Source organism: Nyctereutes procyonoides, unplaced genomic scaffold (assembly GCF_905146905.1).
Source record: "Nyctereutes procyonoides isolate TBG_1078 unplaced genomic scaffold, NYPRO_anot_genome, whole genome shotgun sequence".
Classification (NCBI taxonomy): Eukaryota; Metazoa; Chordata; class Mammalia; order Carnivora; family Canidae; genus Nyctereutes; species Nyctereutes procyonoides.
The window spans coordinates 61941064-61962954 of NW_026575126.1; the positions used below are offsets into that span (position 1 = coordinate 61941064).

General features: G+C 50.4%; 1 protein-coding gene across 5 annotated transcripts in view; it reads right to left on the reverse strand.

The window, feature by feature from the left end:
- The window catches only part of PRKAR1B (protein kinase cAMP-dependent type I regulatory subunit beta), a 126105-nt gene that overhangs the window by 89088 nt on the left and 15126 nt on the right, over nt 1–21891 (reverse strand). For all 5 annotated transcript variants that reach the window (XM_055339282.1, XM_055339281.1, XM_055339284.1 and 2 more), the window contains one exon: nt 486–644. In XM_055339282.1, coding sequence (XP_055195257.1) covers nt 486–644 — 159 coding nt within the window. The remainder of the gene's footprint in view (nt 1–485; nt 645–21891) is intronic.

Consider the following 21891-nt stretch of genomic DNA (forward strand, 5'->3'; position numbering starts at 1 on the left):
AAACTAAAAATACCAGTTATAGAGGATATCAAGGCACAAGATGGAAGTGACAGGCCCCACGTCCAAGGGCCGGTGGGAGGCCAGGCTTGCACACCGATGGGCGCAGGGACATCACATGGGCTCTCACGCTCCAGAGTGCGTCCTGATGCAGGTGCACCTGCTTGGATGTAGCAGCGGCAGCAGGCTGGGTGCCAACCCCGGAGAAGGGACATGGAGGAGGGACTTCCCACTGGGCAGCTCTGAGGCCAGTCTCTAGTTTCCAGGGCCGGAAGGCCAGGAGGATAGGGACCACACGGTCTGGATGCTGGTTCCTCTACCCACACCCCATGAGCTGGGTGTCCTGTCTCTTCCCTGATCCTGTGGGTCAGGAAACCACACACAAGAGCCCGTGGGCAGTGACCATGACAATGGTGTTGCCACCACCCAGCCCCTTTTGAACCAGAAGGGAGAGCAGCCAGGAGCAGGGACCCTGGAGATGAGCCCACCTTCCTCACATAGGATACAGCATCCTCCTCCGTGTACACCTCGGCACTCACGCCCCCTCGGCGGCGGCGAGCTTTCACCACGGGGTTTGGCGGGGTTGGGGAGACCTCCTCATCGTGTGAGTCTGACTTCTGCTGCGACTGAATCTGTCTGTTTTCTTCCTGTGGGGTGAAGACAGAGAGGGAGGGCTGAGAACAGCACCCTGCCTGATCCCCCTCCTGCAGGCCTGCCGGAGACCCCCACTCAAAGGCACCTCCAACTCCACCTCCCCTCACTCACCTAGCCCCATGGGACAAAGAGAGCAGGCGCAGAAGGTCTCTGCCCACCCTCACCACGAGTGACACTGAGTGTTCTAGGTGCCTGAGGTCTGAGGTCCCCCCAGGTACTCACCCCACGAGGGGATCTGCTCCACTCACCCGCATCCCCCCATGTCCCTCAGAGTAGACATGAAGGAAATGGTAGGTGGATACATAAACAGAAAGCAAACCTCTGTTGCTGTCTTCCTTCTCTTCGTTATTTAATTGCTTTAATAACTGTGTGCGTGCAGAGGGCACAAGATTCTAAAAGCTAGAAGGAACACGCACTGTGCCCTGACAAGCAGGGCCCCCCACAACCGACCCCCAGCTGCCACATCCCCACATTGCAACAGCAACCTCATGACCAGCTAGGCCACCACAGGAAGCAGCACAGGGTGGCGGGCGGGGGGGGGGGGTGATCCTTGGCAAACAGACCTTTATCTGTCTTCCCGCATACCTAGGGCAAGGCCTCTGTCCCCCTCATCTGAGAGGACCACCTTCCCCAAACACCCACACCTGGCAGTCACCTGGAAAAAAATGTGAAGTGAGGAAACAGAGGCCCACCCACAGCTCCTCCCAGGATTCTCTCTGCCCCACCTTCCAAAGCACCCCTTCCTGCTCCACCAGCAACACTTAGTTCAAGCTTCCCAAGTGCCTGTGAACCCCAAGAGAAGTGTGAAGCTATATCCTAATTCATACTATTGTGTAAATTACTTCTGGAGGCAATTCTTCCCCCAAGTACTTTCTGAAGAAGATACTTTAAAAGACCCAGAGGGGACTTTGAGGTTCAAATGGGAGATGGGACATCCCCACACAGAACCTACAGGAAAACGAAAATCAAGAAATCATTGGATCCCCCCGCCAAAAACCAATGAATGTAGTTCACTCATTCAAGGGCAGGTAGCCAGTCACATCCCAGGCACTGGTGTTGACATTCTTCTTTTTCCTCTTAAAAATACATTTCTTCCATTTAAAAACAATCAAAGAAGACAAAGCTAACCAAAACTTCCACGTGACCTGTGTCAGTTCTGTGGCATGTAAAGCGGCCCTTGCACCCCAAGCAGGAACAGGCCAGCAGTGTGGCCTGCAGAACATGCTCCAGACTGGCTGCTGCCTTGGTCTAAAACCATGTCCATGGCCACTCGGCTGCACCACTACCTCCTCTACAGTTACACACAAGGCTTCTTTTGGTGAATTTAAGGCCATTAGCAGCCCTGTGGGTCTCCCACGGCCTCCAAGCCAGGCTCCACACGAGGGATTCCCCCTGTGCCTGGAGGCTCACAGGTGCATCACCTGCAGCCTCAACTCAGAGAAGGAGATGCAGAAGCACAGGCTCCCCGGCAAGTGCAATCCTGCCCCTCTGGGGAGAGCAGGTAAGACAGGGAAGAGGGGGAAGAGAGAGAAAAAAAGATAAACCGGCAGAGCACCAGCAGTTTGGAGCATCTGGGAGACACATGTGCCCAGTGGGGAGGACACCACACTGGGAATGCTCCTTGCTGAGTGCACTGTGTAACCCTGAGTAAATAACTTCACCTCTCTGGGCCTCCATTGTTTAATGCAATTTCATGCAGCTGTTTAAAAACATCTTTACGGAACTTCCAAAAGAAAAGATGGCAGATGGATGGCATGCATTTGCCTCCTCCCTCCACTAAATAATGGTAAAATAAAAACCCAAGTGGATGCAAATCCACACGATGAAGACAATGGGGCCAAAGCCTCAAGAGGGTCCATGAGTCTCTGGAAAACGGACAGCAAGTCACTCAGGCAGAGCAAGCCACACCAAGAGTGTGCAGTGGCCTCCGGATCCAAGGGGGACCACTGAGTCATCCTGGAGCCAGACACTGGGGCCTGGCACCTACCCAGGAGGGTGCACACAGGTGGGCTTCCTACCACAGCCCCTTCTAACCCTCTAATGTGGAAACCTGCAAACTTCTATTCAGAAGTAGAAGAAAGATATAGCAAATTGCCAGAAGGCCCATCACGCATATTCCACAACAATCAAAATAGGGCACAACGATTTCATCCCCCCTCCACCCACTTTACACACACACATACATATAATATATACACATCTATAACACACATACATATATAAAACACACTTATATAACACATGTATAATATATGCATGTATGCACACATACCTAACACATGTATATAACACAAGCATGTATATTATACATGCCCATATATATACACATACACAACATGCATATATAAAATACTTATGTAATGCATCCACAATACATACATGTATGCGTGCATATGTAACATATACCCAACAAACACCTGCACACATGTATGTAACACATATGCATATACCATACACACCCACACATGTGCATACATACACACATATAATATGTACATCTATATAGTACACACATATAATGCATATACATACACAATACACATATAATACAGATAAAATACATACATCCCCATATATAATATATACAATATGCACACATATAATAGCACATACACAACACATACACACAATACAGAGACACATACACACAATGTATATGCACACACACCTACATACACTACACATACATAATACATATATGAATACAATACACACACACACAGAGGAGGTTGAAGCAAATCTCAGATAGTATATAATTTCATTTAAACACTCCAGTATAGGGGATCCCTGGGTGACTCAGCAGTTTGGTGCCTGCCTTTGGTCCAGGATGCGATTGTGGAGTCCCGGGATCGAGTCCCATGTCGGGCTCCCGGCATGGAGCCTGCTTCTCTCTCCTCCTGTGTCTCTGCCTCTCTCTCTCTCTCTCTCTCTCTCTCTCTCTCATAAATAAATAAATCTTTAAAAAAATAAAAAATAAAGAAATACCCCAGTATAGGAACACCTGGGTGGCTCAGTGGTTGAGCGTCTGCCTTCTGCTTAGGTAGTGATCCTGGGGTTCTGGGATCAAGTCCCACATCAGGCTCCCCACAGGGTGCCTGCTTCTCCCTCTGCCTGTGTCTCTGCCTCTCTCTGTGTGTCTCTCATGAATAAATAAATAAAATCTTTTAAAAATAAATACTCTGGTATGTATCTCCTAAAATATGATCTTTAAAAACAACCACAATATCCATTATCATCCTTCAGATGATCAAACAGCAGTCAATGCTGAAGCTCCTCTGATTCTCCCTATTTCTTAGGGACTAACCCTTCTACACAAACTGGAGGAACGCAGAGAACAGGTAAAACAGAGAACCCCTGGGAGAGAACACGGCCCTGGAGAGACTTGGATGCATACTCCATTCACAAAACACGAGCAAGGAGTCCAGGACATGGAAGTCTCCCTTAGAAAGGAGGCCGCTCAAGTTAAATTCATGTGGTTTATACTTGATGAAAATACAACTTCTACATACGAAGTATGAATTACTTTTTAAAGGTAACACTACAGGGCAGCCCAGGTGGCTCAGCGGTTTAGCACCACCTTCGGTCCAGGGCGTGATCCTGGGGACCTGGAATCGAGTCCCACGTCGGCCTCCCTGCATGGAGCCTGCTTCTCCCTCTGCCTGTGTCTCTGCTTCTCTCTCTGTGTGTCTCTCATGAATAAATAATAAAATCTTTAAAAAAATAAAGGTAACACGACATATGTGACAAAGGGAACACGTGACAATAGGGACACAAATCATGGAAATATCTCAAAAGGGGGAAAAAAGATATTTCCAAGTGTCCAGGGACAAAGGCATCCCAAAGCCTGTTGACACCAACACCAACGGCAGGGTGGGCTCTGCAGGGCCCTGATACTGACATCTGCGGAGCTGGGCCTGCACTCCTGGACAGACGGAGTTTCAACAGCTGCATGCCCAGAGCGCCTGCCATTCACACTTGTGGGGCTAACAAAGGCATTTTTCAAATATATTAGTTCTCGGTTTTTAGAATAGACCCACAGACAAAATTTTTTTAAAAATCTAGATGGCATTGATACAAAGAACACAAAATGAATAGTTCAGATGAGTGGCTCCACCAGTTGAGTGTCTGGCTCTTGATTTCGGCTCAGGTCATGGTCTCAACATACATGGTCTAGCCCCCCATTGGGCCCCTCGCTCAGTGGGGAATCTGCTTGCCTCCCCCACCTCTTGTCCCTCCCCCCACTCGCACATGCACTCTCTCTCTCAAATAATTACATACTTTTTTTAAAAAAGGAAAGAAAAGTTCAGATGAGAAATGGGTAGCAAAATCTGGGAGGGGAAGCTAGCAGGTGGGCACGTCTTCCTCTTACAAAGTGGGGAAGCAGACGACACAGCTTATGGTGAGTGAAATTATAAATCAAGAAGTTAATGTGTCCTTTAAAATTTAGAATTTCAGAAGGGAAACAACTCAGGAACTAAAAATAGCTCAGGCAAGGTGTCGGCCATGTAAATCGTCAGACACGTGCAGAGCACCCAACGGCTTCCAGCCTTGGACATGGCAAGCGTCCCCTCGTGGGTGCCAAGGGCACAGCCTGCCTGCATCAAGCCCTCCCAGCGCTGGCTTCTCACACCGCACAGGCTCCTGAGTGCACCTGCTCCTCCCAACCCAGAAAGTGCTTCCCCACATCTCAGGGTGTGCCCCCCACCGCCACCCCCAAAGGCTCCTCCCCTCGCGCCTCCTCAGCTGCCTGTGGTCCTGGCCCACCCAGAACCTACACAGTGTGCTGATCTGTCCAGTTAAGGACTGCTTCCCTCCCAAAATATAACTTCTCTCACTGCTACATCTCCAGCAGCGACCTACCCATGGTCCATGCACCACAGATACTTATTAAATGAATGAATACCTTCTTTTCAAGTTAAAGAAATAATTGTAACTTTGAAAACCAGAGTAACCCAGAATGCAGACGTGCAAACATTTCCTTTGTTTTCCTATTTGTATACCATCTGGGCTCTGTAACCAGCAAGGGGGTGAGGCAAGACTACAGGTGGAAGAGCCGGCAGAGAAAATCTCCACAACTCTCCCCACCTGGTACCTCTGTGCTAGTGCCACGCAAGTCAATCTGGAGGAACGGTCTGTGTCACCATTACAAATACCGCTCAAAAGGCCTAAATAAATGACAAATCCCAGACATGACGGCCCCGTGCACAGAGACGTGATGCCCACGGTGGAGAACAGCACAGCACCCACAGGACCCACCTCCCCATCCCCGACTGACCTCACTTAGGGCATCCAATAGGGTTCAGCCGTGAAATGACAAGAAACCTGGGGCAAAACTGAGCGAGGCAGAGGCGGGCACCATCACAGCAGACATTTCTGGCCGCAGAGCAGGCAATGTGAGTCTCTGCTTTGCCAGCAGGATAGGCAAGGAAGCCATCGCTCCGCCGATGCTGCCCAGCGGCCCCATCTCCTGCCACCACCACCCTATCCAGGAAAGTCGGATGAGGCGCACGCAGGGCGTTACCAGCTGGGCCATCTTCACCACCAGCTCTCCCACCCATATGCAGTCTTGCCAAGCACCCTGGATGGTGGGAGGCAAGTCTCCAGAGAACCACCCCAGGGCTCCCGAAGCCCAGGCCACGGAAACACCTCCCTGTGCCTGTTGCCATGACAATGGCCCTCTCATAATCTCTGAGAATGGCAGCAGCACCTCCTGGCACCAAGAATCACCTGTCATGTTCCTTCCAGTCGGGAGTCAGTGGGAGAGAGATTCCTACGTTGGCCCATGGGAAACACATTTTGGATTTTACAGGATGGTAGGAACCTGCTGCTGAGAGACCCACGTGTAAGTAAATCATCCCACGTGTCAATGATTGTTCCCGTGTAAGCCTCGAATCCTAACTATAAATGCCAGCTGTATCCTGAGGGACAGACTCTGGGCCTTCACTTTTAGAAATCATTAAAAATAAGAACAATACCAGGTGTACATGTCAGCTTATCTCAAACCCGAGACTTGTGGGTGGTGAGGAAGGTAAAGCCCACATGGCAGTGCAGTTTGTGTCCAGCAATGTGGAGCCTCCCTGGCTACCTAGGAGGGGGACCAGCAGATGCCAGGGCCGCCCAGATGGCAGGTGCCATGGAGATCAGAGGTGTGGGCAGGACCTCTACCTGCCAGGCGTGCCATGCCTGCCCTCTCTGCAAAAATGAAGTCATGAGAAACTGGTCCAAGCAACAAGGGCAGTCATTTTAGCAAAAGTAAAGCCAGCAACATACAGTTAACAATTCCATGGTACATCTGCAAAGTCACACAACCACCACTCATATCTATTCTAAGACATTTTCACCCCCAGAGGAAGACCCTGTCCCTCTCAGCCCTGCACCCACCACCTACTCTGTCTCTGTGGTTTGCCCATTTGGGACACATTTACATGAGCAGAATCATAGGCCACGTGGCCACTGGTGTCTGCCTTCTGGCCTGCGCATAGCGCTGTCCAGGTCAGCTGCATGGTGGTGGGTATCAGCATTCCAGCCACCCCACATCCTTGCCATTTTCCCATGTTCGGATTGTTTTTCACGTGATTGATGTGCGCTGGGATTTGGACACACTGGCTTTGAGAAACAATGGGACGCACAGATAGGGGTATGGCTCTCACAGAACCCAGGCTTTGGGCTAGGCAGACACACAACTCCCATGTGGATGCTCAGCCCCCCCAAGGGGTCCCACATAGACACCGCCCAGAGGCCATGATGGCAACCTGGTGCCAGAGAGCATACCACGGGGAGAGCAGAAAGAGGGACATGGCTTTCCCCACCTTACCGCCCACCCCTAGGGCCATCCTCGGTGAACTCCCACCCGCCCTTCAAGGCCACCTCCAGCAAGAAGCCTTCCCATCACCTCCCTCCTCCCCTATTCACAAGTCCTAGAGTTCATACCACACTGCAGCCATGCGATGTGCCGTCAGAGCCCACTAACACACTCATAAGACACAGTGCCACAGACACTGGCGAGAAAGATGAATGACCTGAGTCGGGAGCAGGTTTGAACCCCATGCCCCCGAGTTACAGAGGCTGTCATGATCACAGGGCTCAGTGGCCAGCAGGCCAGCAGCACACCCTTTGGAGCCCAGGTGTTGGGGGTGCCATCTCCGTGGCCCCCTTGGGAGGCTCGGGTGTGGTGAGAGGGTTTCCAGTGGGAAGGATGGGGTTCTAGGACACTCCAGTGAGGGGACAGAGCAGAAGAACCGGAAAAACCAAGGTCTGCAAGGTAGCCATGTCACGCTGGGCCACAGCTGGGTCATGTCACAGCTGGGTTGCTTGGAGAGCCATCTGGCGGCAGCCCCGCACAAAAACTGGTGCACACAAGACTGGCCAGAAGCCACCCTCCTGAGGGAAGCGCACTGGGGGCCATGCTTTCCTGGGACCATGGGCATCACTATCCCGCCAGGGGCCATGTTCCACACTTGGCAGCAAAGGACCTAACAGGGCCGGATCCCAGGGCTTCAAAACACAAGGCCACTTGGGGGAGGCATCGGGCGGAAATGGGGAAACGATTCCCTCTAGATTCCAGGAAAAGCTCTAATTTTCCGGAGCCCCCTTCCTGTCTCCTGTTCTCACGCTGATGAGCTGTCTGGGGCAGCAGGATGGTCAAGGGCACGGGGTCAGAAGAGTCTTCACAACAACAGTGTGGGAACGGCACTTCCAGAAATCTCCGCAGCCAGAATCTGCCCCAGGAATGCCAAACACAGCTCCAGGGACTGTCCTCGTCCTGCCCCTGGGTCCAAGTACTCCCTGGACTGTGAATGACGGTCATAGTCTTCTTCTGACCATGTTTTTCCGGCATGAGGGGTGAAATGCAGGCTTGCGGCCTGAGAGGGAAGATTCTCAGCCAGGGAGGGGTGCAGTGGAGGGAGAGTTTCTGGACCTGAGTTTCTGCTCCTGAGAGACACCCACATGCCTGAGACCCAGGATAGGTGGAAATCCCCCTCCACGTCCCACTCCCCATCTCGCCCTGTAGGAGGGCTCTTGGGCAGTTAGCCATGCCAGCCTGACCCCTCACCAGGCCCTGAACACCCCAGAGGAGGAGAGGCTGTTGCCTGGACTTCCTGTGGCTGCACACAGTCAGTGTTTCTGGGCCTCCCCCAAGGGGAGGCTGGCCCTCAATAACCTGTGTCCTCCAACCAAGTGGTTGCTGTGGTATTTGGAGATCCATGATGTTCAGGGCAGGGGTTGATGGTGCCAGTCCCCAGGGCAACCCCCTCTTGGGGCTGCAGCCTCTCAGAGCAGAAGTCAGGCCCAGGGCCAGTCATCCCTGCCAATGAGGCATGGAAACGGAGGCCACGAGAGGACAAGAGACATGTCCAGGGATGCTCAACCTTCCGTGGTTGGGTGAGGAGAGAAACGTGCACTTTCAGTCATTTACTGAGCACCTCTATATACCAGGCTTCATACAGAGAGTGTTACGTAGAAAAGGCAAAGTTTTGTCATGAAGATTTCGATCTAACAGGAAAGACAGGTGAAGACAGAGCATGATAACAGCATGAACCGCAAAGGACAAGGTACAGGGCTATGCAAGCACAGCGTGGGGTGTGGCAGGGGGGTAGTCAGAGAGGGCTTCCTGGAGGAGAGCTTAGCCTCCACCTCCCCAGGTGCCTTGCTCAGAAAAGATTCCAGTTTGCACCAACTCTTCTTCACATGGCCGCCTTCCCAGATGCCTACGTTATTCATCTTCAGAGTCACCTCTGCTCTTATCATCTGCTACCATCTCTTCCTCTTGTTTCATTAACTTCTGCTCAATCTTTATTATTCTCTGCATGCATTTACTTTATTTGGCTCTGTCACTGGTTTCTGACTTCTCAGGCTACACACAGCGGTTCAATGGGCTCCCTCCAAAGTTCAGGGGGCAGATCTATTTGGAAATGGGGCCTTTGCAGACACAGGTTAAATGAGGTCTTCCTGGACACACAGCCGCAGGGTAGCTCTCACCCTGAAGACAGAGGCAGAGGCTAGGTGATGTGTTTATGAGTGTAGAGCTGGCAGTGACCTGAAAGCCAGGACGGAGGCCACAGCAGAGCCCGCAAAAAGACAAGTCTCACTGAAGCCCTTACCTCGGCTCCTGGGCTCCGAGCTGTGAGGCAGTCGATTCCTGTGGCTTCCTGAGCTGTGATGATGAGCTCTAGCACCGTCGGGAGACAGACACTCAGGAATTTCTGGTCTTTCTAGCAAAGTGATAATTTTCCCTCTAAGGACCAATTCTGCTGCAATCGTAAGTTTTGATACGAGATGCTTTGTCACTCAGTTCTAGAGATTTCATAATGTTTTACTATAACAGTCCTCTTCAATAAATTATGCAGAAACTCATTATTGGTTTCCAAACATGAGGAGGCTGGCTTCCTCTTTTTTTTCTGGTTATCTCTTTATTAATGATAATAAAGTAACTTTATCAGATTATAGTCAACACAGTTTTTGAGTCAGAAAAAGATTTAAACTCATCTGGGGATCCTTTTAAATAACCTGTCCCACATGTACTTGATTGTGAAGTCCTAATTTACACCTTTCCTGGATCTCCCTGCTACATGGTCTGATCACACCCTGACAAGACCCAGAATGAACACGGAGCAGACCAGGGCCTGGAGAGCCATGGTCCCGCCACCTCGTGCAGCTGGGCATAGGGACATGGACACACCCAGCCGGGCACACACCAGGAACACCCTGCTTCCCAATGTGCTTGTCATCACGACCGAGTCCCTGGAACCACACGTGGCAAGCATTCAATAAGTATCTACGGGATAAATGCGTGAATAAATAAACCCTTTCTAGAAAATAGCCAGCATCACAGATCAGTGTTATGTCTGAGATGCCTAATTCTATCTCTTAAAATATATCCTAGGGAAGCAAAGAGAGGTGTCAAAGAGATATCGGTACTAGAATGTTCTTTGCGCTGTTTAAAAATATTTTTAATCCAACTAGCAACAAGAAATTGCTTAAGTCTATTTAGAGACATCTGTATAACAGAATACCCTGCACCATGGAATCATTTTTTCAATAACATTTAGTGGTCACATAAATGATCATATAAAGTTTGGTTTAAAAAAACCAAAAGCCAGAGTCGAATCTTATATAGTTAGAGCATGAAACACAAGCCACAGACTAGGAGAAAATATTCACAAAACCCAAATCCAATAAAGGACTTGTGTCCAAAATGTACAAAAAAATCTCTTAAACTCAACAGGGAAACAGACAACCCAACCAGAAAAACAGGCAAAAGACCTGAAGAGACCCCAGCAGAAAGCATGTGCACACAGCAAACATGCACATGGGAAGATGCTCCACATCATGTGGCCTCAGGGAAACGCGGAGGAAAACAGCGAGGAGGCCACCGCACCTGCATTAGAAGGGCCAGAGGCCAGAACATGGGCACCGCCAGATGCTGGTGGGAGACAGAGCAGCGGGGACCCTCTCCCGTGGTTGCTGGGAACGCAGAATGGCACCGCCACCTCGGAAGAGGCTTGTGGCTTCTTACAGAACCAGCCATGCTCCTGCCGTGAGATCCAGCAGATGCGCTCCCCAAATGGGCCCCCAGGAGATGAAAGCTCGGGTCCACATAAAACATGCACACAGATGTTTATGGCAGCTTTATCCACAGCTGCCCAAACTGGGAAGCGACCAGGATGCCCATGAGTAGGTGCTGGGTGTCCACACTGTGGTCAGTCCAGACAGTGGACTGTTACTCAAGTGCTAAAAACAGGTGAGCTCTGAAGCCACGGAAGACAAGGAGGAACTTGATACACGTGTTCCTATGTGACAGAAGGCTATCTGCGCTGGCTCTGCACGGTGAGGTTCCAGTCATAGGACATTCCAGAAAAAACAGAACCATGGGGATGGGGACATATGGGTGGGTGGGTGCTAGGGATTGGGGGAGGGGTGATGGGGTGGCACATGGTGGACTTTTCAGGCAGTGAAACTCTTTTGTATAATATCATAACCAGAAACATGTCGTTACACAAGTGTCCAAACCCAGAGAACCTGCAGACGGCCAGCAGCGGACTTCCGTTGAAACAGCCAGTGTGTGGCGCTGTTCATCTGCTGCAGGTGCATTAGAAGGCAGGACGGAGGTCCTGGGGCAGGTGGGGGGCGACGGGCAGGCAGAGCTCTGTAGGTCCTCTTCCATCCGTCTGGAAACCTCAAACTTCTCTGAAAGAGGCAGCTATCGTCATAGAGCCTATAACCTAGGTTATAGGCTCTATGATGTGCATGGGAGGAAGAGCTAAAGCAGCTCAGGAAAACACACCTCCGAGGAAATGTTAGGAGCTGCAAGACGCCCTCAACAGACCTGACAACAATACATCTGTTTCTTTATCCTTTTCTGTACTTTCTTAATTTCCCCCAACTTCTGGAGAATCAACCATTCTTTTTATTGTTGGGCAATTTCTGAAAGCTTTAAACCTTTTTTCATTTGCTTTGCCCAGCTGCACCGTGTTAGGTTCCACCAGATGCATGAGCAGCGGCCCTTCCGCAGCCTTGGGCTTGTGGTTCTTCTCACAAAGAATGGGTCTGCATGGGTCCACATGGCTGCGCTGTCCCCAAGAAAGCCTGGACACAGGAGGAACGGCTGACCTCCCATCCCCAGTCTGCAGATTCATCTTCCACGTGGCCATGTGATGATTCATGTGATGCTTGGCAGGCAAAACTGAGTTCACATTTAACTCACAAGCACATGAGAAGTGTGATATACACAAACATGTATGAAGAAAGGTGAAGACCAGTTCATCTAGAGTTCTCCTGGCAGTGAATTTCTTTGTAAATGTTATTTTCTCTTATTGGTGTTAGTTATAAAATAATTCTGGAAATAAAAACAAATGTAAGAAAATTAAGAAACCCCTATTCTAGAAGTGTGTGGTCATCTCTGCCCGAAGAGGAGCCAGAGATGTCCTAAGGGAAGTGAGCATTCCCAGAGTGTCCCTAGGCACAGTGCGGGCCAAGCCAGCCTCACGCTGGCAGACAAGAGTGGAGGACCAGGGCCCAGAGAGCAGGAGCCTCTCATCATGGTCTGGGCCAGCCCCACGCCAAGGGACAAGAGTGGAGGACTGCGGGTGGGAGAGCAAGAGCGTTCGAGGCAGCCAGAAGGAGAAGCCAGTATGGTGAGTGGGTGGTGCGGATCCTGACAGGAGGACACACATGTTCCTAAGTGTCAGAAGCCTATCTGCGAAGTCTCCATACTGTGGGATTCCAGCCGTGGAACATTCTGAAAAGGGCACCACTGGGGATGAGGAAAGCTCAGGGGTTGAAAGGGAGAGCCAGAGGGGTACATGGAACACAAGGGATTTTTAGAGCAGCAGCACAGATTGACATGATGCCTGTACGACAGACATGTGAGGGTATGTTTTTGTCAAAACCCACAGAATTGGGCAGCCCAGGTGGCTCAGCAGTTTAGCGCCACCTTCAGCCCAGGGCCTGAACCTGGAGGACCCAGAATCAAGTCCCACGTCGGGCTCCCTGCATGGAGCCTACTTCTCCCTCTGCCTGTGTCTCTCCCTCTCTCTGTGTGTGTATGTGTCTCTCATGAATAAATAAATAAAATCTTTAAAAAAAAAAACCCACAGAATTGCGGGGCACGAGGAACCACTCTGACAATGGTGTCTCTCACCAGGTGTGGCCAGCATCAGCTGCTGCAGGGTCACTAACAGGGCAACCGTGTCCAGGGAGGGGATGTGGGAACTCCGTACTTCCTGCTCAATTTTCCTGTGAACCTAAAACCACTCTGAAAAAGTAAAGCCTATCGGGGTGCCTGGGCGATGCAGGTGGTTAAGTGACTGACTCTTGATTTGGGCTCAGAGAGTGATCCCAGGGTCGGGATCTCTAGGGCACGGGATGGAGTCCTGTGTGGAGCCCCATGTTCAGCATGCAGTCTGCTTGCGTGAGATTCTCCCTCTGCCCCGCCCCCACTCCCACACATGCTCTGTCTCTCAAATACAAAAATCTTTAAAACCAAAAGTAAAGCCACAAGGAGTACCACTTATAAGGAGCCCCACTTAAAATACAATAAAAAATGAAATAGCAAATCTACCAAAACACATAAAGCATCTGTATACTGGAAATAAGTCTTTCTGGGTTTTTTAAAGATTTTATTTATTTGAGAGACAGCAAGTGAGCATGCATGAAGAGGGGCAGAGGAAGAGAGAAGCAGACTCCCCACTGACAGTAGAGCCCGATGCAGGGCTCTCTCCCAGGACCCTAAGACCCTTGAAACCACAACCTGAGCCAAAGACAGATGCTTCACCAACTGAGCCACCCAGGAGCCCCTGAAAATAAGCACCTTTCCTTCACAGCAGGAGAAATCAGACACTGGGTTAATGAAGAGTTGCTCTGCATTCACAAACCGGAAGATTCGAGGTTCTCTATTCTCCTCAAGCTGATTGATGTATCAGTGTAAGGCCATTCAACATCCCAAGAGGATTTTTTTGGTCTATGTCAGTGAGATCACTCTAAAATACACCCAGAAAGGAACTGGAGTAGACAAGACAATTTTGAGAAAGAATACAGGAAGACTCACAGGACCTGATGTCAATATCTCCCGTGAAGACGGTGAGGCACCCCCAGACACGTACAGGCCTCATGTCCAGTGCAGAGCTCTTATATACAAATTTAAACACAAAAGCACAATTCCTTATGAAATATAGACACTGATAAACTTGACTTCAAAAGCAGAAACTCTGCTTGTGAAAGACACCAGTGAGCAAACAACAAGATAGGCCTCAGATGGACCAGGAGAAGGTATGTGCAAAGCAGGGACCTGACACCATATATAAGGGGAAGAGGTGAACATATAGAGAATTTCTGAGCCCAAGAGTAAATAAGAAACACAGATAGGAGATATGACTAGGTGCTTCACTGAAGGGACAGGCTGACGGCAAGTAAGTGCATGAAAAGATGTTGAGCGTCATCAGTCATTAAGAAATGGGAAAGAAAGCCAGCTGAAGGGCCACCACAGACCCTTTAGAATGGCTAAAATGTTTGAAAACTGACAGTATCAAGTGCTGACAAGGGCCAAGAACCATAGTTGCTGGGAGTGCAACACAGTGCAGTTTGGCAGTTTCTTATAAAGCCAAACATGCACTTACCATATGACTCAAACATTTTTACCATACGTATGTGTCACATTCTTACCAGGACTCCCAGACTGCTGGTTTGGATTTTGAATGGTGGACCACTCTCTATCCTTCTAGCAACCTACCCACATCTGCTTCTCTGGAGCCCCCTCCTCGAGGCCAGACCTGGCCTTCCTGGGGTTAGTCACTGTACACTCTTCCACTGGTCTCTGTAAACCTTGCTACTCTCCAGAAGCCCCTTTGAGCCTGGGGGAACCACTGCCCACCCCCAGGTCTGAGATACCCACTATGCTTGCAACCACTGTCCCACCAGCCTCGGCCTCCCCCCACCTCTTACCCACATGGGGATTCCCACAGGGATTCCCTCTGACTGGCCCCAAATCCACTTAGTTCACTTTCTGAATGTCTCTGATCCCGCCCAGCCTGCTCCCTGTTGCTACTTCCATAAGCAGACATCTCCACAGACTAGGGAAAAATCATTAGAGCCAAGAAGTGGGGCACCCACTTTCTTTCCTTTATTTTTAGTTTAGGGACTTTATTTTTTAAAGATTTTTTAACTTTTCTCTTTTTTTAAAGTCATCTCTCCACCCAAGTGGGGCTTGAACTCACAACCCTGAGATCAAGAGTTGCATGCTATTCCAACAGGGCCAGCCAGGTACCCCAGGGACTTTTTTTTTTTAAAGATTTTATTTATTTATTTATTTGACAGAGAGAGAGAGAGAGAGAGAGAGCACATACACAGCACAAGCACGGGGAGGGACAGAGGGAGAAGCAGACTCCCTGCAGAGCAGGGAGCCCAACACGGGACTCAATTCCAGGACCCCGGGATCATGACCTGAGCCAAAGGCAGACCCTTCACTGAAGAAGCCCCTCAGGTGTTCCAAGACTTTATTTTTTAAAAGCAGTTTTAGCTTCCGAGCAAACATAAATAGGAAGGTATAGAGATTTCCCAGAATTCCTGCTGCCCCTCACACATACAACCTCCCCACTGTGTCACCCACTGTGCAGAATAATTGGCCAGTCCTCCAACCTCAGCTAGAGGGACTGGGCCTGCATCACTGATGCATCGAATCCTCTGTGGCTCCCACAGCCACCAGAACTCCAGCCAGGAACACCAGGTGTCATTTGCCCTGCCACCTCCAGGAGGGGCTCTGCTTCCCCGTCTCCCCTTCCATGACCCCACATGCTCCAACTGATCTCTATGGCCCCAGCCATCTGACGGCCCCCGGGCCCGCACGATGGGCTCATACCCCTACCTGCCAACCGGCATGCAAACCCAGTGGAGCCCTCCTCCTCTGTGAAGCTGTCCTGTCCACCACCCCAAGGCAGGGCCACAACTTATGTTACGTGTACTCTCATGGTTGCTTTCATCCCTGGGCACAGACACCAGTGACCCTCCATCCAGGGACTGAACTCTGAACAGAAGGCCTGGGCAGCTTAGCAGTCCCCTGGGAGCCCCAAAGGCCCAGTTCCTCTAAGTGCTGGGGAGCAGGTGGTGTAATTCCATCCAGCTTCACCCCTCCAAGACCCCCAGGGTTTCAATAAAGCAGTCCATCCAATATGGGCCTCGTCTGCTGCCAGAACGCTGTCCACAACACTGGCCACCAGGAAACACATGCTGAACTTCAAAACAGAGTGACCAGACTCATCCCACGGCCCAGCATCCACCCATAGCCCTCAGGAATGGTTATCCGAGTGGGATGCAGCATCCTTCCACCAAAGCCTCACAGGAGAGCTGGCCCCAGTTCTCCCTTCTTAGATGTGTCTACGTTCCAGAAGTGAAACACAATGTAACTTTAGTTTTTACTGAAGACCAAGAGGTAGCCCGGAGACTTATGTGACCTCCAGGTAGCCAGTGTCCAAGGAAGGTACCAGACCACCAGGAAGGAAGAAACACCCAGCTCAGGGAGAGGTGTCGATAACCACAAGTCAACACAAGGACAACCATGAAAGAAAATGATGTTGGTGAAGATTTGGAAAAACAGCACCACTCATGCACGTTAGGGAAACCATATACTCATTTGATCCTTTGGGAGTAAACTGGCAAAAAAGCTCTGGAGCCACAAAAACAAGCCACGCTCTGACACCAGAGCACAGACCCTGATTGCCTGCATACTCTTCCTCCTTCAAATCATTTCTTTGGCATAAAGGTGTCTTGTGAAGAAAACAAAACAAACAAACAAAAAATTGAAAATCATCAAACATAAAACAATGCAAATAAAGTAAAAACTATGAATCCACATGGTTTTATGGCCACAGACACTGTAAAAATGCTATTACAGAAGACAAAAGATGGGGTGAACAGGATGCCACTGAAATAGACACTTTAAAATGGCCAAAATGGTAAATTTTATGCTGTATAGATTTTACACAATAAAAACGATGCTAAGAAGAAAAGTCAAACTAAAAGTGCACACTTGGGGGCACCTGGGTGGCTCAGTGGTTGAGTGTCTGCCTTTGGCTCAGGTCATGATCCTGGGGTCCTGGGATCGAGCCCCTCATTGGGGCTCCCTGCATGGAGCCTGCTTCTCCCTCTGCCTATGTCTCCGCTTCTCTCTCGCTATCTCATGAATAAATAAGTGAAACCTTTAAAAAATAATAATAAAAACCAATTAAAATGTACATATGCCACAACCACCCACATCCACCCATGTGTATGCACCGTGAAGCAAGGAGGTCCTCATTGAAACACAGGGTGGGTATGATGCTGGAAGCAAAGGCAGAAGAGAAATCATGAAATGTCCTTACCACCTGTAGCCCATGGACATACCCTTGAAACAGCAGAGTGACCCTCCTCTAGGGGTCCAGCTGCCCAGATGCTTACGCTCTGCTGAGGGCAACAGGCAGTCCTAGCCCGACCCCCAGGACCTTGTAAGCCTACTTTCACATATAAAAATTCCTTTAGAAATTTCCTTTATCTTGGGCAGCCCGGGTGGCTCAGTGGTTTAGAGCCGCCTTCAGCCCAGGGTGTGATCCTGGAGACCCGGGATCAAGTCCCATGTCGGCTCCCTGCATGGAGCCTGCTTCTCCCTCTGCCTGTGTCTCTGCCTCTCTCTCTGTCTCTCATGAATAAATAAAATCTTTAAAAAAAATAAATTTCCTTGGGATCCCTGGGTGGCGCAGCGGTTTAGCGCCTGACTTTGGCCCAGGGCCCGATCCTGGGTCTCCAGGATCGAATCCCACGTCGGGCTCCCGGTGCATGGAGCCTGCTTCTCCCTCTGCCTGTGTCTCTGCCTCTCTCTCTCTCTCTCTCTGTGTGTGACTATCATGAATAAATAAATAAAATCTTTAAAAAAATAAATAAATAAATAAATTTCCTTTATTTCCAATTCACCCCAAGATACATGTTGGCGATCATCCCCCAAGCACATGACTGACTGATGTACATCTGAAGGGTCTCACGAATAGGGTTTTATGAGACAGTAATAAATGACCTTTCCCAACAGTAGCCAGCTCCCTCACGGTCCTGGAAACCTTTGCTTCCAAATTCCTTAGAGTCTCACATTCTCCCTCACCCCCTCTCAATGTGAAAGACTATAAAGGGTCACGCCCCTGCTGCAGCTCTTCCTGTTCTCAGGTCTCATCCCCGTGATTGAATAAAACCACTTTCTTGCACCAAAGCCGTCTCAAGAATCCTTTCCTGGCTTTCTGCTTCCAACCCTAATGTCCTTCCTACATCAGGTATTTTTTTATAATAAATTTATCTTTTATTGGTGTTCAATTTACCAACATACAGAATAACACCCAGTGCTCATCCCGTCAAGTGCCCCCCTCAGTGCCCATCACCCATTCACCCCCACCCCCCGCCCTCCTCCCCTTCCACCACCCCTAGTTTGTTTCCCAGAGTTAGGAGTCTTTATGTTCTGTCTCCCTTTCTGATATTTCCCACACATTTCTTCTCCCTTCCCTTATATTCCCTTTCACTATTATTTATATTCCCCAAATGAATGAAAACATCAGGTATATCGGGAAAGGGTGATGGGTGTGTTCTACGGAAGGCACTTTCCTTACAGCATCTAAAGTGTATCCCTAGAGGGACCGGTGACCTTGCTCTGCTGGATCAGGAATATTTTTCCCCCTCAAGTCAACACCTGGGAACCATGATCCTCTCAAAAAGCCTGCAATGAAGTCATTCTCCAAGGCCTGAGGGTCGGCTGCTGCGCTTGGCCAGCCAAGGGAACACCTTGGTCTGTGTCGGCCCAGCACAGACATACTCCCTGGCTTCATCAGGGCCCCACCAACACGCTTCCTGCTTGTCCCACACATTGAGAAAAGTCTCCCTCCCCAGGCTTCCTGTCTACTCAGGCTGGCCTTGGGGCCAGGGGTAGGGGGGATGCTGCCTGGGACTCTGCCCCTTCCCTGGGCTGCAGGCACCTGGGCCCAAGACCCCGGGCTCCGTCACAACCCTGAGCCAAAGAACCTTCCTGCTCCTGTGTTACAAGCACTCCACAGCAGCTCACTGGGCAAGTCAGCGTCACAGGAGAGAAGACACCCATGGACTTTCAGGACACTCTTAGGGATGTTAGATTCTGGGGGGCTCAGATCTGTTTCTTACTAGGAATAATCTCCCTAGTAAAACGCACCCACGTACAGAAGCATGCACACGATGTCAGAGAATTGCAAAATCATCCCCCAAAGCCTGTACACATCAGCTGCATCTATCAGCACCTGCCACCCGCTTCAGAGTGCTCGTGTGCAGCTGCCTCTCTCCAGAATGGAGCTGTTCCCCACGCCAAGTCTCGTAACCTGCTATCCCACTTACCAATGGATTGCCGTCACAAGTAGGGCTACATGAAGCTGCCCTACCTGCCCCTGATTTGGGTTCCTAACCCCAGGACCTCCTCAGACTACAAATTTCCTGGCCACAGGGTCTTTGCAGATGTAACTAAGTTACAATGAGGTCTTCACACAATGTGACCCATCCTCATGGGAAGGGAAGAGGCCACGCGAGGGTGAAGGCAGAGGTCAGCACCAAGATCCTCTGAGCCAAGGAACATCAAAGGCTGACAGCAAACCACCAGCCACTGGGGGAAGGGCCTGAAACAGGCTGAGCACGAGCTTGCAGCCTCCAGAACTGCCAAGGTGCAGCCTGGTCTGAGCTGCCTCATCTCAGCAGCTCCTGCACGCAGAAGTGGTAGCCATGGTGACCATGATTTAGAACACGAGGACACCATGTAGGTCCCTCCTTTTCAATGGTCAGAAAGTACTCCATCTCATCCCCCTGCTGTGACTGGTCACCCTACCTCTTCCGGACCCCAGCCTTCAGGCTAGTACGACAAGTGAGCCCTCCCAGACCCCAGCCCTGGCCCCAGTCTCCCCCTCAGCTCCAAACTCACAGACAACACACATGACACACACGTCATTGCTCTCCCTCCCTGCCTGTCTGCTCCAACGGCCCCATTCACTCAGGGGTCCAGATCAAGCCCCAGGGGTCACACTTCCTGCCTTTTTCCTCACCCCAACAGCCACTCCACCAGCAAGCCCTGAACACCCCACCAAAATTATTGGCCCGCACTGGCCATGTTGCTCCCTCTCCATTACCCCCAGATACTCAAACAACCGACTCTAGCCACAGGTCCCACAGGCGGGATATGTCCACAGCTGAGAACCTCTACTCTGGTCTCACTCTGCTACATCAGCCCTCCCAGTAGGTCCTTCAGCTCCATTCCTGCCCATCAGGGACACCTCCACTCCCACCCTTGCCCTGAGATGTGTCACCTGGCGGATGTCCCTTGTGAGCAAACCATAGGAAGTGACTCTAGCCCTGACAGAGTTAGGGTTTGAAACAGGGAAGATGCATGGTCTCTGGCCTGACTCTCCCAACAGGCAGGGTGTGAGGACACACATCCTGTGCATCAGCCTGGGGGTCTCTCCTCAACTGTGCTCTCAAATGTCACCAGAGGAAAATGGATGAAGGCCACATGACCATTTTCATCTATCCCCTGAAAAAACAGCTTTTCAAATTCAAACAGCGAAAGCTGGCTAGGGTAAGCAGACCAACAACCAGACTCTATGGGTAGGAATGTACAAGGGTGCCAATGAGATCGCTTCCGCCCAATAATACCATTGGGAGTGCCAGTTATCTTGTTTCTAAAAACAAACAATGCCACACACAGTAGAAAAAAGTCTACACATAAATGTGTTAGTGTGGCATTATTTTTAATATTAAACAATTAACTCAATTATCCAATCGTGAGGGAAACATTGAGAAAACATCAACATGTCTTCTCAATGCAGCACCATGCACCCACTTGAATGAGTCTGTGAAGAACACAGAGCAAATGAAAAATGCACGGTCCTGGCTGGAGGGGACCATGTATGATGGTGACCCCTTCTTTCTATTTCTGAACTTCCCAAACTTTCTTTAAAATGCATGCATTACTTGAAAATGTTTTAATGGATTGTTTTAAAAGAAAGAAATTCATCCCTCCAGGTTGGAACTATGTGTCCACAGCAGGCCCCTGTCAAACGTAAAACTGCTGGACTCAGAGGAACTCAGATCTGAGCCGGACTGGGGTACCATTCACCCCCACGAGGCCAGGATGGGAACAGTGGAGTTGTGAGCAAGGTGTACTGCCCACAGAGTGTTCAGGGTGGGGAGCCAGAGGGAGGGAGGGGGGAACCCACCACAAGGGACCCCTCCCACTCTGAGCCTGTCCTCCCACCTATGAACCAGGAAGGGGTGAGGGGCATTATTCATGGAGGAATGAGTGGGGGGGGTCCCCTCAAAAGACTGCACGAATCCAAGGGGTAATCTCCTCTGTCTGTGCCTGTTCCTCCCAGAGACGCAGATAACCATGTAGTCTGGCCTCAAATGCCCCACATCACGCGCCCTATCGCAGCCATGTTCTTTCATCCCCAAGCTCTATAACTGCACCCAGTCCCCATCTCTGTCTCCAGACTTGAAAACAGTCAGTGGGCCCCATAAGCTCTCTTCAGTCAGCTCTTCCCAAGGCTCTGCACCTGGGAGATCCTAAAGCACTGCAGAGGAAAGAGGGGTCTGTGGGGGCACAATGGAGCCCTAGAACGGGTCAGGCAAGGTCACCCCCCACACTCCCTGGGACAGCCAGTGCCACATGGTGAATGGGTATGAGTTGCTGCCTGCACCAGCACACCTGCCAAAGGGAAAGCAGGTGGC